This window comes from Rhinatrema bivittatum, chromosome 8, assembly GCF_901001135.1.
Source record: "Rhinatrema bivittatum chromosome 8, aRhiBiv1.1, whole genome shotgun sequence".
Lineage (NCBI taxonomy): Eukaryota > Metazoa > Chordata > Amphibia > Gymnophiona > Rhinatrematidae > Rhinatrema > Rhinatrema bivittatum.
This window is the reverse complement of record NC_042622.1, coordinates 198,939,675-198,958,099: the sequence shown is the minus strand read 5'-3', so window position 1 is coordinate 198,958,099 and position 18,425 is coordinate 198,939,675. Positions and strand designations below refer to the sequence as shown.

The 18,425-nt window shown below is 43.0% G+C and overlaps 1 protein-coding gene across 2 annotated transcripts in view; it reads left to right on the top strand.

Moving 5' to 3' along the window:
- Nucleotides 1-18,425, top strand: part of RAP1GAP2 (RAP1 GTPase activating protein 2) — a 293,482-nt gene that overhangs the window by 214,924 nt on the left and 60,133 nt on the right. For both annotated transcript variants that reach the window (XM_029613184.1, XM_029613185.1), the window contains 6 exons: nt 82-160; nt 5,798-5,851; nt 11,110-11,193; nt 13,620-13,720; nt 16,291-16,420; nt 17,269-17,424. In XM_029613184.1, coding sequence (XP_029469044.1) covers nt 82-160; nt 5,798-5,851; nt 11,110-11,193; nt 13,620-13,720; nt 16,291-16,420; nt 17,269-17,424 — 604 coding nt within the window. The remainder of the gene's footprint in view (nt 1-81; nt 161-5,797; nt 5,852-11,109; nt 11,194-13,619; nt 13,721-16,290; nt 16,421-17,268; nt 17,425-18,425) is intronic.

The following is an 18,425-nucleotide window of genomic DNA, read 5'->3' as shown; positions in this document are numbered from 1 at the left end:
AGGGACTGCAGTAATTGGTAGTTAGTTGGAATATCTGTAACATTTTCTTTCCATTGTCCGTTGTCTTTTTGCCTTGCTAAGGTCGAAAGCAAAGACGCTACATGAACGGATCCCCTTGACAGGACTGAGCAAGCTTCCCAGCATTCCCCAGATCGCGAAGGTGAGTTTCCTGTCCCTGGGCAGAGTGAGGCTTGTGGAGATCAGCGGCCCAGCACGTGCCATCTTCCCATCCTCATCACACACGTTTCCATTACTGATATGCAATGGAGAAAAAAATGAGTTTCTTTTTGTGTGTTTTCATTTTAGGGTGGGTTTTAGAAATAGATTTCGGTTCATTTGATGTTCCTTTCAGTTTGTTTCATTTGCTGAAACGCAATAAGCATTAAATAATAATAATAAAAAAAAAAAGAACAAAACTAAAAGAAACGAGACTCCTCTTCCCTGAACCATGCTTACCCCTTCCGCAGGAAAATATCACCCGGGGGATATTTTCAAAACCGACCCACGGGTTATCTGACTCCCTTGTGCACTTTTTCTGCAGCACATGCATCAACACGCCAAGTCGACTCTGAAACCTGGCAGAATTAAGCCCAAAATAAATTTCACATTGTTCCTAAATAGCTAAGAAATAGAGCATACTCCAGACTAGCAATGAGTAAACAAAGCTGTAGACCTCCATTCCATCCATACAAATTGGTTGGGACCACCCCACAAGTCTGCTCACCTTAGTCACACATGTAGAACACAGACAGACCCTCACCACATACAAAATGAAGAGATAATAAGGTATAAATAAAAACATGCAGACAAAAACTGAACTTGAAACTGCAACAAGCTAGCCTCTGTATGGAATGGAAAAACAAATATCATTCTTCACTAAACATCAAATAGTAACATCAAAAAATATAAAGCATTATCATAATAGTAAAACCAAACTCATAAAAAGAATAAATATTTCAAAACAGCTGATGAAAAGAACATCCAATGATTACAAACATAAAACATTGTTTTTTTAATTTCCCAAACATCGATAAAATATTTCAAAATAGCAGACACAGCAAACAGCACCCAATAATTAAAATTAAAGCTAAAATAAATCCCCTGATCTCCATACCTGAGAACTTTAGATTCTAGTCACCCTGAGATTGTCATGGATTAGTAAGGGGTGGTAAATATGTACAACTTTCTTCTCTCTCTAACACACATGTTCATTCTCACACAAACTCCCTTATATTAGAACATAAGAACATAAGAAATTGCCATGCTGGATCAGACCAAGGGTCCATCAAGCCCAGCATCCTGTTTCCAACAGTGGCCAATCCAGGCCATAAGAACCTGGCAATTACCCAAACACTAAGAAGATCCCATGCTACTGATGCAATTAATAGCAGTGGCTAATCCCTAAGTAAACACAATGGGGCAGATTTTCAAAGGGTTACGCGCATAACCCCGAAAACCTGCTCCTGCGCGCGCCGAGCCTATTTTGCATAGGCTCAGCAACGTGCGCAAGCCCCGGGACGCGCGTATGTCCCGGGACTTTGAAAAAGGGGTGGGTCCGGGGGGCGGTCCCGAGTCCTCCGGCACAGCAGCCGTGCCGGGGGATGGCGCGCCTGAAATAAAGGTAGGGGGGATTTAGGTAGGGCTGGGGGGGATGGCTTAGATAGGGGAAGGGAGGGAAAGGGGGGGGGGAGCGGAAGGAAAGTTCCCTCCGAGGCCAGGAATGGGGAAAGCCATCGGGGCTCCCCTAGGGCTCGGCGCGCGCAAGGTGCACAAGTGTGCACCCCCTTGTGCGCCGACCCCGGATTTTATAACATGTGCACGCATGTTATAAAATCGAGCTTACATTTTTGCGTGCCGGGTAGCATACACAAATGTAGGCTGCGCGTGCAGGTTATAAAATCTGCCCCAATGTCTCTCGTACATGCTCACTGGCTCACATGCTCTTTCTCACAGATATGCTCACTGTGTCACACACTCACGCTCTTGTTCACACACATGCTCACTAGCTCAATGGCTCTCTCATATACATGCTCACACACATGTTCACTGACTTGTTCTTGCTCACACGCATGCTCACTGGCTCAATTGCTCTCTCTTATACTCACACACAGGCCCTCTGGCTTAAATAGTCCTCTTGCTCAAACATATGCTTATTGGCTCACTCGTTCTCTCTCGCTCACAAACATGCTCTGGTAACCACAACAAGACCGACTGTATTATGCAGTGCAACAAAAGAAAAACAGAAACATAATCACTCCTCACAAAACATCAAGCAATAAAATCAAGAGATATAAGATATCATTCATAATATTAAAATCATGAAAAGAATGAAAATATCAAAACAGCTGACAAACATAGAGGGCCCAATATTCAAAGCACATACAGCACTACTTAGCTGGATAAGTAGGACTTATGTGGTTAAGTAGTGGCCGTTGAATATGCGCTTACATTTAGCAGCTGCTTTTAGTCACATTTATTTTTATTTATTTATTTTTAATTTTTATAGACCGAAGTTCTTGTAGGAACTACAAATCAATCCGGTTTACATACAACTTTTAAATGCCCAAAAAGAGTAGTGGGCTTTACATAGAACAGTTGAACAATAAAACAGGTAACAATAGAACTAACAATAATTATGGAACAAATAGAATAGATAACCAATTAAACATAGTAATGTAGTAATAAATATTATATAGAAAAAAATATTAAAAAAAAAAAAAAAAAAAAGAGATAGAGATAGAGTAAATGGAGTGTGAGTACAGTATAAATACAAAAGATGAAAGAGCTCAAAAATTAAGGTACAGTTGAAAAAGTCTACTATATAAGTCCCTTATATAGTTAAACTATATAAGTCTTATATAGTTTAACTATATAAGTCCCTTATATAGTTAAAAGGTTAGCTGCATAAGTTGTGGGTGGGCAGTGGGTGGAGTGACTTAGCCACATAACTTATACAACTAAGTAGCAATATTCGGTCTTAGCTGCATAAGTTTACCAGCTGCGTTAGACAGTTATAACTGATATGGCTAAGTACAAATATATATGTCTATAATCAGAGACATAGCCATGCCGCTGAAAATACCGTGTAATTTAGCTAGATGAGTTATATCCAGCCAAGTTACTTAAATAGCCATCTTTCAATATTGGGCCCCTAATAATTTAAAAAATCACATAAATTTGTTCTAATATTTCCCCAAACACCAATAAATCATTTCAAAACAGCAGGCACATGAAGTAACACCTCAAAATTAAAAATAAAAAATAAAAAATAAATAATTAAAAAATCTCCAGTTCTCCAAAACATTAAATAAATAAATACCTGGCATCTTTTGATTTCCCAGAGTTTGTTATAGATTTGGGTGTAGAAGGCCACACAATCTTTATCCTCTCTCTCTCTCCTTCATACACATAGACAATCTCTTTCTCATACACATACAGGTTATCATACACACATACAGACTCTTTCTCTCATGAACACATGCAGGCTCTCACTCTTTCATGCACACATGCATGTGCTCTCGTACAGATGTGTAGGCTCTCACTCTCTAATGCGCACATGCAGGTACTCTCATATAGACATGTAGGCTCACTCTCACACACATGCAGGTGCTCACTCATGCACATGTTCAGGTTCTCTCTCATACACACTTGCAGGCTCTCGCTCTTTCATACACAAATGCAGGCTCGCTCTCATGCACGTATTCAGGCTCTTTTTCATACGCACATGCAGGCTCACTTATGCACATTTTCAGGCTCTCTCTCTCATACACACATGCAGGCACTCTCATACACATATGCAGGCTCATACACACATGCAGGCTCTCTCTCTCTCATTCACACATGCATGTGCTCTCGTACAAACATGCAGGCTCTCACTCTCTAATGCGCACATGCAGGTACTCTCCTACAGACATGTAGGCTCTCTCTCTCTCACACACATGCAGGTCTTCACTCATGCACAGGTTCAGGTTCTCTCTCGTACACACTTGCAGGTTCTCTCTCTTTCAAACACACTTGCAGGCTCTCTCTCTTTCATACACACTTACAGGCTCTCGCTCTTTCATACACACATGCAGGGTCACTCATGCACATTTTCAGGCTTTCTCTCTCTCATACACACATGCAGGCTAATATACACATGCAGGTTCTCTCTCTTCCATACACACATGCAGGCTCACTCTCATGCCCATATTCAGGCTCTCTTTCATATACACATGCTGGTGCTTTCTCTCATACACACACACACACACACACATTTCTCAGTCGTCCTCCTTTCTTTTGGGCCTTGGCCGTGCCCGTGCTCCTCATTTACTGCCAGAGGGGAAGTGGGAGGAAGTGGCCGTGCAACCACCAGGCTATAGGCCTTTCTTTGGGCAGCATTGGGTTGGGCTCTGTCGCAGCCCCGCCGAGACCTCCCTCAGGCTGTGCAGACCCACCGAGACCTCCCACAGGCCGCATCAGGTGTCGCGGCCCCGCAAAAGAACTTGTTTCTCAGCAGGAGCTGAGAGGAGGACCATGTGACCAGTGCAACCGGCCCACCGGGAGATGCCCTATCCCCCGATAGGCCAATCCGCTCCTGGGAGTCTCCAGTGTAGAAAGGGGCAGGAGTGATCCTCAGTGGCTCCTGTTCTGCTAGCTCCCAGTTTGAAAATTGGAGGCTGGTGCCATTTTGTTTTACGGTCTTATGCTGTACAGCCATAAACCAATAGGGCTTTGGCCTCAGATCGGCTGGTGAGGGCAGTAGTAATTGGGGATCGTTCCTGTCCCTTTCTACATTGTAGATTTCTGTGGAGGGGGAGGGGTAAATGAGGGGTGGGGGAAGCTTAGAGGGAAGGGAAGGAAATTTTACATCTGTTAGTTTTATTTTTCATTGATTTGCTCAAACAAAAGTCAGCAAAAATCTGCCTGAATTTTGAGTTTGTTTTGTTCTTAAATGAAACAAAAAGCAAGTGTTTCATTATGTATACCCCTAGTTTCCATACACTGCCCTTACAGGTTCCTCCACAGGATTTTCTGATTTAGTCAAGTAATACATGTGAAAATAACCACAATCCTACTGCACTAGTGTACCCTATGACCCCCCCGTACCTTTCTGCGTTATTTTGTTAAATGCCTAAACTTTGATATCATCGCCTGTGTGACATTGAGCTCCTTCGTGACCCCAGGCCCTCACCGTGAAATCAGTCCATAATTCCAGGGAATCCTGTCCCCTGATAGTAGGAAAAAGGAGGTGACGCGAGGTGTTGACAAAATAGAATATAATACTGCAGGCAGGCCCAGTGACTCGGTGGTGGTGTTTCACTCTGCTGTGCATAGCGCCCAAGTTTGATTTCCAGGTCAGATTTTCTACTTCCTGGGCCTGCTGGGCAGGCAGTGGCCACAGGCCTCTGGTGAGGAGGGAGTCCTCGTCATGCAACGAGAACACCCGCTGGATGGATTTAGGGCCCGCGATGTGGTCATGGTGTAGCATCTGTGCCCCACCTCCAGTTAAGCTGTAAGGCCCAGGGGAGCAGGAGAGAACAGTCAGGTCCAAAACAAATGAAATTAAATTCTACCTAGAAGGAGGACCTCCATTCTGCACAAGCAAATATCCCCGTACAGTGGACAGACTGGAAGGGCCAAATTGTCCTTTTCTGCCAACCAATTCTGCATTCTTTATAGAAGGAAATTAAAAAGAAAGCTCCAGCCAGCGTGATGTAAGCTTCAGATCTGTATTTTTATTTCTGTTCAGAACGGATTTGTTTTCTTGTGATTTTGTCATTTAAGTATCCATCTTTTTTTCCCTTTTGGTGGGCAGGCTCTGTGCGATGATGCCACCGGACTGAAGTTTTATCCAGTGCTTTACCCTAAGGTGAGATGATGTGACATGCAAGTACGTTGAGAGAAACAAACTAAGGTGGGGGATGGGACTGTTCACCTTCTCAAGCCCTGCATCTTGGAAAGATCTGGTTTTCATTGCTAAGAAAGGCTTTGATCTTGAAGCTTGTTCTGCTTTGTTTATTATACTCGCCATAATAACCGATACATTTTTTTATTTCCCAGTTAGACACTAGAGCCACAGGACTATGATCACCTGAAAAGCAAATGCAAAATCGGAGCAGCCTCGGAGGGAACTTCCTTACCCCCCCCCCCCCCCAACCCCATCTTCCCTTCCCTTCCCCTACCTTCCCCGCCCTTTCCCCCCCTACCTTTTTCTTTTTTTTCACTGTTGTTTCAAAACTTACTTCAGCCGGCCAACTGCCGGCGCGCGATCCCAAGCACAGCGGGAAATGGCCGATGTGCATGGAGCCTCTGGCCACGCCCCCAGACCGCCCCTTTTTGCAAGCCCCGGGACTTACACGCATCCCGGGGCTTTGCACGCGTCGCTGGGCCTTTTTAAAATAGGCCTGGCGCGCGTAATCCCCCCTCCCCCCCCCCACGTGCGTGAATCTTCTGGATTTACGTGCGTAGGGCTTTTAAAATCTGGCCCTTAGTTTTGTGTGCATATCACTCCTGCAGTTTTCTAAAGAACCATTTCTGTGGGCAAAGTGCTACTTCATTTTCCAGAGTCCATTTGAAATTTGCCCCATCTAGACTTTTGGCCCATCATTTGGATCCAGTATGGAACATGTCACCTTTGTTTCACCATCCTAATCCCTAGATCTTATAATTAAAGGCTTGTGGAGTTTTATAAACTTGTATGTCATATTCTGTAATTAGGACATCCCACGGAATTGTGGAGCATGTGAAGCAAAGAAAGTGTGATCAGTTAGATAAGAGCAGCACAAATGGATGAAGGAATTTGAGGCTCCTGTATAGCATTGAAGGTGGTCCAGGAGAGTTAAACTGTGCCCAACACTACTGATTTTGTTTTTGATAACCAAATTTTCACTAAGAAAGGGTCATTTATGAGAAAAGAAGAATGATTTTTGCCGCAACAAATGATCACCATATCTTTGAAAGATGGCAGATAAAGAACAAATTGGCCTAACCAGTCTGCCAAGCTGAGATTCTCCTGCTTTGAGTAGATAAGAACATAAGAAATTGCCGTGCTGGGTCAGACCAAGGGTCCATCAAGCCCAACATCCTGTTTCCAACAGAGGCCAAACCAGGCCACAAGAACCTGGCAAGTACCCAACACTAAGAAGATCCCATGCTACTGGTGCCAGTAATAGCAGAGACCATTCCCCAACACAACTTGATTAATAGCAGTTAATGGACTTCTCCTCCAAGAACTTATCCAAACCTTTTTTAAACCCAGCTACACTAACTGCACTAACCACATCCTCTGGCAACAAATTCCAGAGCTTAATTGTGCATTGAGTGAAAAATAATTTTCTCCGATTAGTCTTAAATGTGCTACTTGCTAACTTCATGGAGTGCCCCCTAACCCATCTATTATCCGAAAGTGTAAATAACTGATTCACATCTACTCGTTCAAGACTCCTATGATCTTAAAGACCTCTATCATATCCCCCCTCAGCCGCCTCCTCTCCAAGCTGAATAGCTCTAACCTCTTTAGTCTTTCCTCATAGGAGAGCTGTTCTATACCCTTTATCATTTTGGTCGCCCTTCTCTGCACCTTCTCCATCGCAATTATATCTTTTTTGAGATGCGGCGACCAGAATTGTAAACAGTATTCAAGGTGTGGTCTCACCATGGAGCGATATAGAGGCATTATGACATTTTCCGTTTTATTAATCATGCCCTTGCTAATAATTCCTAACATTCTGTTTGCTTTGTTGACTGCCGCAGCACACTGAACCGACGATTTCAAAGTATTATCCACTATGATGCCTAGATCTTTTTCCTGGATGGGAGCTTCTAATATGGAACCTAACATCGTGTAACTACAGCAAGGGTTATTTTTCCCTATATACAACACCTTGTACTTGTCCATATTAAATTTCATCTGCCATTTGGATGCCCAATCTTCCAGTCTCGCAAGGTCCTCCTGCAATGTATCACAATCAGCATGTGATTTAACTACTCTGAATAATTTTGTATCATCTGCAAATTTGATAACTTCACTCATTGTATTCTTTTCCAGATCATTTATAAATGTATTGAAAAGCACCGGTGCAAGTACAGATCCCTGAGGCACTCCACAGTTTACCCTTTTCCACTGAGAAAATTGACCATTTAATCCTACTCTCGGTTTCCTGTCTTTTAACCAGTTTATAATCCACGAAAGGACATCGCCTCCTATCCCATGACTTTTTCGTTTTCTTAGAAACCTCTCATGAGGGACTTTGTCAAACACCTTCTGAAAATCCAAATACACCACATCTACCAGTTTACCTTTATCCACATGTTTATTAACCCCTTCAAAAAAATGAAGCAGATTTGTGAGGCAAGACTTCCCTTGGGTAAATCCATGTTGACTCTGTTCCATTAAACCATGTCTTTCTATATGCTCGGTGATTCTGATCTTTAGAATAGTTTCCACTATTTTTCCCGGCACTGAAGTCAGCTCACTGACTCACTGACTTTCTTGGATTGCCCCTGAAGCCCTTTTTAAATATTGGGGTTACATTGGCCACCCTCCAATCTTCAGGTACAATAGATGGTTTTAATGATAGGTTACAAATTTTAACTAATAGAGTTGAAATTTCAGTTTTTAGTTCCTTCAAAACCCTAGGATGCATACCATCCGGTCCAGGTGATTTGCTACTCTTTTGTTTGTCAATCTGGCCTACTACATCTTCCAGGTTCACAGTGATTTGGTTCAGTTCATCTGACTCATCACCCTTGAAAACCATCTCCGGAACTGGTATCTCCCCAACATCCTCATTAGTAAACACAGAAGCAAAGAATTCATTTAGTCTTTCTGCAATGGCCTTATCTTCTCTAAGAGCCCCTTTACCCCTCTGTCATCTAATGGTCCAAACGACTCCCTCACAGGTTTCTTGCTTCGGATATATTTTAGAAAGTTTTTATTATGAGTTTTTGCCTCTGCGGCCAACTTCATTTCAGATTCTCTCTTCACCTGTCTTATCAATGTTTTACCCTTAACTTGTCAATGCTTATGCTTTTTCCCATTTTCTTCAGATGGATCCTTCTTCCAATTTTTGAAGGATGTCTTTTTTTGGCTAAATAGCCTCTTTCACCTCACATTTTAACAGTTCCAGTAATCGTTTTGTTTTCCTTCCACCTTTCTTAATGCGTGGAATACATATGGACTCCGCCTTTAGGATTGTATTTTTAAACAATGTCCATGCCTGTTGAACACTTTTAACCTTTGCAGCTGCACCTTTCAGATTTTTTCTAACTATTTTCCTCATTTTATCGGTTTCCCTTTTTAAAATTTTGTGTTGGAGCTGCAGATTTACTTATTGTCCCCCTTCCAGTTATTAGTTTAAATTTGATCATGTTATGATCACTGTTGCCAAGTGGCCCCACCACCGTTACTTCTCTCACCAAATCTTGCGTTCCACTAAGAATTAAATCTAAAATAGCTCCCTCTCTCGTTGGTTCCTGAACCAGTTGCTTCATGAAACAGTTATTACATCCAGGAACTTTATGACTCTAGCAAGTCCTGATGTTACATTTACCCAGTCATTATTGGGGTAATTGAAATCTCCCATTATTACTGCACTGCCAAATTGGTTTGCTTCCCTGATTTCTATTAGCATTTCATCATCTGTCTGACCATTTTCTCCAGGTGGATGGTAGTATACTCATATCTCTATACTCTTACCTAACACACATGGGATTTCTACCCATATAGATTCTACTGAGCATTTAGTCTCTGGTGTGATTTTTATCTCCCACCAAGTTGATCCTCTCTATCATTGCGTTATAATTTGTACCCTGATATTGCACTGTCCCATTGGTTATCCTCCTTCCACCAGGTCTCTGTGATGCCAATTATGGCAATCTCATCATTTACTGCTATACACTCTAACTCTCCCATCTTACTTCTTAGACTTCTGGCATTGGCATACAGACATTTCAAAGTGTGTTTTTTGTTTGTATTAACAACCTGCTTTTCAGATACACACAAAAATTCCTATATGCAACCCAATACCCGCTCTCCCCTCCTCATGCCTTTTCTATGACCTCAGAACCCTTCTCCCAGCAGTAACCTCTATATCTGCCCCAAGCATATTCAAAACCTGTCACAGTATGCCTACAGTATGCCAGGGTAATCTAGGAAATGGGAGAACCTATTTTGGGTTAGGAGAGGGGGAGAGAGAGAATAAGAACTTTGCTGGTTAAATATCTTAAAAAGAAAAACACAAAATCCTGTTAACTGGTTATTAAACATTCTTGGACAGTAAGAACACTGTCAGCTGGAGCTATGTCTATTGAAATCCTTGCTGTGTTATTCATTTCTCCAATTACCGGTACAGTATAAAGAGGTTTGCTGTTAGAATGATGTAATTGGTTTCAGACACTGCAAGTCTCAGCCGCCAGAAGGTTGAAAGTTCCTGCAGTAAACTGCTCCCTGTCTTTAATTAAACAGTTTGTTAAGAGCTGTGTTTGCATTTGGCCCTTGTATCGTGTTTCCGCAGCACTTAAAATGAATTGGATCAAATGCTTATGTTCCCTGCTGTTCTTTCTTGTGCTGATTTTATAAAGTGAAGATTTGTTCTAGGCACTTTAACTCAGTGGCTCTAGACTCTTCAAAATATTACGTTGCCGATTCTTGACTTTAGTGGGCTCTCTCCTGTGGTCTTATTCCTGGGCCTTCTTTCTTTGTTGCCTGAATATGGCTTGTTTGGAAGACTGACACATTTTCAACACCCTCCAGCCCCTGCAGGCCTGAAGAACAAAAAGCCAGGTCCAGGAATTAAACCCAATTCCCCTGCATGGCTGCCGTTGAACCATCTAGCTGATCCATTTTGTTCTTGTTGATTTTATTACTATTATGATTACAAAAGCCTGCCTTCAGCTGATGCTATTTTAAGGCCCAGCTTACTGAAAGATGAATTGCATAGAAAAATCTTCACCATCTGCATAAGATTTCTACATTCTTTATTCATAGAATTATTCACACGACCAATATCCCTTTTCTTTTTTTTTTTTTTCTGTTCGTGTCAAAAGCCTCAGCGCCAAGAATTACTTCTGTAATCTTTACAGCAATTCTTGGCAGGCCTCAGTAATTCATGTTTTATTTCATAACAGGCTTCCCAAATGATTGTTTCCTATGATGAGCATGAAGTGAATAATACATTCAAGTTTGGTGTAATTTATCAAAAATTCAAGCAGGTGAGTAGCAATTTGTTGTTGTTTATTCAGAAGGGGAAGTGGAGTAATCGTATGTGACCTGGGTTGATGCATAATTCAGCACAAATCTGTGGGAAAACAAAACCTTCTGGAATGTAACATACTCCAGCCAAATGTATTGCCTTTATTGTAGATATCGTTAAGTGTGTTGTGCAAGTTTTTGACTGGTCACTAAAGCTTTATGAACTGGAGGGGTGGGGGTTGAAGAAATATTATCATGGAGAGGACCATGTGTGTTGGCTACCTGTTGAGAGCTAAATGGGAAAGGAGCCTTGCCGGAGATGACAGAGAAAAGAATTTCAGAAATTACTATTATTTTGGTTTAAGAATTGCCTTTCTGATAAACTCTAGGCAAGGAACAAGAAAATAGACCAACATCTTTTTTTTTTCACAATTATAATGTCCCTCTGGAATTTGAGTGAAAATTAATAAATACTGATTTTCTTACTATTGTTCAGACCCCCCCACATGTCTTGGCGGGCTAGTACTGCATTAATTTCATAGGGTACTATCATAATTTGGTATTACATACCAGCCTACAAGCTACTGCATTTTCCAGCAACTTGAATTGGGCAAATCCAGTCCCAGGTGGAATTGCAAGATAAAGGGCCATTGCCTACCTCATTACTCTTCGTTTAAATTGATGGTCTTATTGCTGGCCGCAATAGAGAAACCGGGAAATGAATGGGAACGGAACGTGCGCTACTGTCCCATGGCTAGAGGTGGCCCCTCTAGCCATGAGGCATTTATTTTGCTGTTATGTAGTTGCTTTGCTGCAGCACGTGCTGTGCTTGCCTTGGGCATAAATGGAAGACTGTCAATCAGACGCTCTTCTCAATCACCAGAACAGTGTGCTCACAGTGCCGAGAAAATATCATCAAAGAAGGCATTTCATTTTTTTATTCGCTTTCCTGCTCAAGAATAAGTTTGCATAACAAAACTGATTTTCTGTCATCTTTGCACAATGAAGATGTGTGTGTATAATGGAAAAGCTTTAATTAGCTAAGGCATTCAGCACAGATCTAGATGAATCAACCTACTAATTTGTCATGGATTATTCTGGCAAACTGCCTAATTATCTGTACACATCATCCTTTTCTTTTCTACTGAAACCAGTGCCAAGACTGTGATACGAAATTGTTTGGTTACAAATTAGTCCAACTTGCTGATGACCTGGAGGGTTAGAGTACCACTACCCCCATGAAAGGAACTCATTTGTGTTCATCACTACTGTTATCTTTTCTCCGGGGGATTTGCTTTGCTCTAAGATGCTGTTTTCAGTGGCTCAAGCTGTCACCAGCAGTACAGATTTGCATTTGGATCTTGCATTGAATTATTCATCTGTCCAAACCTGCGCTCAAGTCGAGCTACAGTTCAGGTACAGTAGGTAGTTCCCTGTCCCCAGAGGGCTTGCAATCTTATGTTGGCACCTGGGGGCAGTGGAGGAGTAAAAGTGACTTGATGAAGGTCATAAGGAGCATCAGTGAGAGAAGCAGGATTTGAACCCTGGCTCTGACCGTTAGGCCACTCTGAAATGGAGATGGGCAAGCAATTACATCTCCACTTACCGCAGGGCAAAGACAAGACTCGTTTGCATTGCCCCCAACCCAGATCAGTTCTGACAGGCAGATCCAGGTCCATTTTTTGCTCCATTGTAGTCCTTCCTTTTCCTAGCAAAACTGAATCAGCAACTTCATAGATGCATTGGAGGAAAAGCAGAACTGGATCCTGCTGTTAGGGTCGGCATGGGTCAGATGGTGACCCTAAGTCTAACTGAGCAAGAAAGGATGTTCAATAATTTTAGAGTTCTGTCCACTGAGCAAAGTCCCAACCCCATAGCACTCGCTGCCAAATTTTATGTAGCATGAAAGCTGCACAGAGTACCAGGGGATGGTAATTTTGTCCTGTACACTGAACTGCAACGATTGAATTGCCGCATGGGTGCCTTCATGGAGAAAGATCAGAGTAAGTTTGCTTGGGGTTATAAATATTAGCACATTTGTTTAATGTCACTGTGCGCATAATTAATAAAGTTAGATTCCTTGCAGGCTGAGATTCTTTCACTTTGACACAAAGGGGTTCAGTTTTCAAACGCTGCAAACTTTTGTGGTCCCTCTGGGGGTGGCAGGGAGGGAGGGGGAATAAAATTGACTAAAAGGTATCACTTGCATAAAAATCAAAGGAAGGGTGATGGATACAGGTTATGCAGGAGAACGAATTCTATTTCCGAGTTCAAGAAAAAAATATCTATACGATGATAATGCACGGCAAGACATCAGACTGTTCTAAATTTACACTTGAAGCTGTGTCCGGTGCGCCATGTCCAGTTTTCCCGACTCGTTCCAGTTTTCCAGGCAGGGAGGTGCAGAGGGAAGTTGTTCCACTTTGACAGTGCATTGTTTCTTTAGACTTTGGAGGAGGAGCTCTTTGGAAATAACGAAGAGAGCCCGGCGTTCAAAGATTTCATGAATTTACTGGGCGACACGGTGTTGCTTCAGGATTTCAAAGGGTGAGTAATAGAAGTGGGACTGGAGTGCTGCCCCTTTTAAGAGGATTTGGGGGGGTTCGGGGGGCTCCTACCCACAAGAGAAAGCTGGGGCCGTTTGTGGCAGATCTGCAGGTCGGACGGCCACCAGCAGTTAGCACTAAATCGGTATGTAGAAGGAAGTAACGTTCCTGTCCAAGCCCTGAGGAACCAGAGGAAAGCTACCCATCCTTCCAGCATTATCGGTCAAGCCCTTGGATCCGCCCTGGCCAGAAAAGGTTTGGTTCGGGCCTTCGAGCGGCCTGACCATCCGTGCTTATTCCACCAGGTGTTGATGAATCGATACGGACCTCTATAGGAATTCTGGGGGTGCATACAACCCAGCTATCAAAATAACCCGGGGTGCTGTGCGCGTGAAAGTACGAGCACGCTTTTGCACAGGCTGCAGAGAGGTGTTCTGGGGTGGCGGAGCGGGACTGGCGCGGCATCGTTTTCTAAAAACACGTGCCTAGGTTACCCCGCGCTAAGTCTCATAACTTTACACAAGGCTCTTTATGTGCATACTGGGCCAATTGCCCAAGGATTTTTTAAACAAACTTGTGTGTGTGTGCGAGGGGCAGGGGGTATAAAATGACCCTCCCTATGGGCTGGAACTGTACCTGAGAAGTGGAGGGTCCTACACTAATTGATTGTTTGTTTTTTTTTAATCTAGTCCTTAGTTGTTAACTTCCTTCCGGGATTGAGAACTTTTGAGGTGTGTTTTTGTTTCGGGGTTATTTTTTGACTTTTCCTGAGCAGAAAACAGCAGCAAATCCCAAATTTCCTTTAAACGGGTATTATAAACGCAGGACCAGCCTTGTATCACAGTCCATTGGACACCGCTGTTTGCCCAGCAAGTGACCGTGATAATACAGCAGCAGCCGACACCTGCTTAGGGGAGGCAAACCTCAGCAGAGCGTAATATATGCACTCGGCTTAAAAAAAAAAAAAAAAAAAAGGAATTTAAATGGTGAAGCAAGGGCATAATTGGATAGCTCATAGGCGACACCGAGAAGACAGGCTCAGCCTTTCTTTGTTTTGCCCCATTTCAGGTAGAATATGAATTTCTAGTTCTGGTTTTCTTGGGGAAATTAGAGCCTCATAGACAGTGAGAGGCCCACGGCACTAAGCTATGCAGAGTTTCACGCAGAAGATGCAATTGTCCACACGTCTGTTTTCTACCGGGATTCATAATCAAATGAGCCCGGTTGCAAGTTATGCGCTTGAAGGCAGATTTTAAAAGCCCCACTCGCGCCGAAGCCGGGAGAAACGCGAGCATCTCGGGCCAGCAGGCTTTAAGAGGTGCGCGAGAACGCGTGCATCTCCCGGTACGCGCCCAAATCGAGAAGTCAAAAAAGAGGCGGGGTGTGGGTGGAGTCTGGGCGGGGCATGGGCATTCCAGGTCTGGAACCTGAAGGATGCACGTGTTTACACGCACAAGCACGCACCGGGGTCCCCTACTGCGGAACTCGACTTCTGCTATGGATGGCATGTAAGTTGTAAAATAAAAAAGCCAGGGCTAGTTAGCAGAGCTTGAAGGGTCGGGGCTAATAGGGTAAAAGGGAGGCTATCTAGCTAGGGGAGTTGGGAAGTCCTATCCTTTACCTGGGAGAACTGGGAACAAACTGGGGAAACAGGTATTTGCATTAGTGCATGTGCCTAGTGGCATTTGCGCTAATGCAAATGCCACTAGGCATTTCTAGTTTCCGTGCACCATTATAAAATCGTGTGCACATGTACGTGCATGCAGCCAATTTTATAACATGCACGCACATACGCCTGTATGTTATAAAATGGCTGCATCCATTTGCGCGAGCCCCCATATGCGTGTACATGTATACCTGCACGGCGGTTAAAATGTTACCATCCCAAGATTTCTATGGGTGACTTTGCAATAAAGATAACTACCTCGCTGAGGTGCATTTATGTTGTTTGCATGCAAAGCTGTATTCGTATGCAGGGCTTCACTGAATTTTTCATTGTAATGGCTCATTAATGATGAATTTAAATAAACGTTTGCACCTTGTAGACTATGCATGTAAGTTTACTAATGCAAAATTGATTCTTGCAAATTGTCTGCGCAGAGTGGGCAAGAAACCACCCAAAATGCTGGCATTTCTGTGCATTGCGGGTAATTTTGCCTATTTTCACGTTCATATCAGCCACTCTTGCGCAAGCACCGCACTTTGGCATGTCGGCCTCGATGGCAGACAAAGTCTGCAAGGCTCACCCAGTCGGCCCATTTCTCCTTCCTCCTGCGCTGCTGAAGGTTTTGCTTGGTCTCTGGCTTTTGCCCTCTCTGCTCTGCTGCCGGGGATCCCTCTGAGCTCACCTGTGTTTTCTCGTATTCTAATACCGCTTTGTGCCTGGACATGGAGGTGGTTCTGTGCTACGCATTCAGACACCAGATTGGTGAAACCAGGATGGGCTCAGCCAGTTCCTAATATAATAGGGCCTGAAACAGAGTAATAGAAACCCATTAGTTACCTTCTCTGCAGCTTTGAAATGAGATCTATGTATATTATTTTTTTTCTCAATCTGTGCCTTTTTTCCAGTTTCCGCGGCGGGCTAGATGTCTCTCATGGTCAGACGGGCACGGAGTCTGTGTATACCGTGTTCAGAGACAGGGAGATAATGTTCCACGTATCCACCAAGCTTCCATTCACCGAAGGAGATGTGCAACAGGTAGACCTTGCGCGAATAACTATTAAAAGGTGGAAAGGTTTAAAAGAATAAAAAACGTTCGGTGCCAAACATCTCAGCAAGTCAGCAACCAGGAAGTCCCATGAGCAGGCCTGCATAAATACCAGAATTAAAAACAATGATAGCATTTTGTTCAAGGTCTGCAGGTCTCATATAGGCCTTTGAATTAAAGTGTCGGACACATTGTGGGTTATTTTATTTTTATATTTGGCCTTTTGGAACTTCAAAGCAGATTGCATTCAGGGACAGTAGGTATTTCCCTATCTCTAGAGGGCTCCCAATTTAACTGCCTGATTGACTAAGGCTTTTCTCCCATTCTGTGTCTGTGGGAAAATACCTCGATGAATCAGGCCCTAAGTTTGTACCTGAGGCAACGGAGAGAAAAGTGACTTGCCCAAGGTCACAAGGAGTGGCAGTAGGATTTGAGCCCTGGTTCGTAGCCTGCTGCTCTAACCACTAGGACACTCCTCCACGCCAATAATAATAATGAAAATGTAATATTCATAATAATAATCATGTAATAATTAAACCACAGATGAGTAATATAATAATCAAATGACTCATAGTCTAAACTCAACTAAATTAAATGTCCCTGAAGTGTATCAATAATAAATAGTGTGCCACCATATGTGCGATGAGCCCATGGATGGCATAGCCACCTGCCCCCCTCGCCAGCGTTTGCAGCAGCGTACGGCGATGGTTACTTGTGGCATGTCGGAGGACCACGGCATTGCGGCCATAGAATCGCTGGCTGGGAACTCGACAGCAGTTTTGTGAAATTGTCTAGAATTTTATGTGCCAGCTAAGTGTAGCCCTCATTCTCTCTTCAGCTGCAGAGAAAGAGGCACATTGGTAACGACATTGTGGCCGTCATATTTCAAGAAGAGAACACTCCCTTTGTCCCGGACATGATTGCCTCGAATTTTCTTCATGCGTACATTGTTGTGCAAGTGGAAAATGCAGAGACAGACAACACAACCTATAAGGTAAGATGGGAGGGATTTCTATTTTATTCAATTTCATTTCTATTCCGTCCATCTTGAAATGCCATGCTGAGGCAGATTACTCTTCCTTTTGTTGAATCTTGGCCCTTTCCTGTTTGATATCGTTTTAATAGTAAAACTTTAAATCTCTGAAACCCACTTTGTGAAATTGGCATTTAAAGCTGTGTGTGTGTGTGTGTGTGTGTGCGCGCCAGTTCACAGCTGCTAGAAAGAATTTGTTATCTTGATATCTTGAGAGTGGTTCAATTTAGATTCAAGAAACTTTATTGGCAGAACAAACCTGTGCATGTGTTGCCAAATTAATACATAAAGTGGTAAGAGGAAAGAATTAGTCTTGCCCAGGTAGACAATTCAAGTCGTGTCAGAAGACATTTTTAAAATTAAGTTGGCTGAGTGCCTAAAGGCTAATGGTGTTTCGGTTTGTTGAGATTCTAATTGATAGGAGCTGATGCAGGGATTTGCTCTGATTATTTTCTTGGACTCAGGAAGGAAGCTTTTAATTTTGCCTGGCCAGCACAACCTACTTTGGCTCTGTAGAGTCTTTTGCCTTCTACTGGACTTCTGCAAAAAAAAAACAAAAACCCCCCAAATGTCCAACACCAGGCAATTGAGAGAAAGCCAAGCAGTTATCTTTCAACTAAAGTAATTATGCCACATTTTGAAGATGGGGAGGGCCGTTTTTAAAGCCAATTTCCCAGATAAGTGGAAGGGAGGAGTAGCCTAGTGGGAAACCAGGGTTCAAATCCTTGTGACCTTGGGCAAGTCACTTTACCCTCCATTGGCTCAAGTACAAGATTAGATTGTAAGCCCTGTGGGGATAGGGAAATACTTAGAGTTACCTGAATGTAATCCACTTTAAAGTGTGGAAAGTGGAATATAAAAATATTACAAAAAAAAAAGAAATAGTGGTTTACCCAGATAAAATGGCTCGGTCGAAACAGCTCTGCTCTGCCCTGATAAAGGTACACCCAGTCTTCCATCTC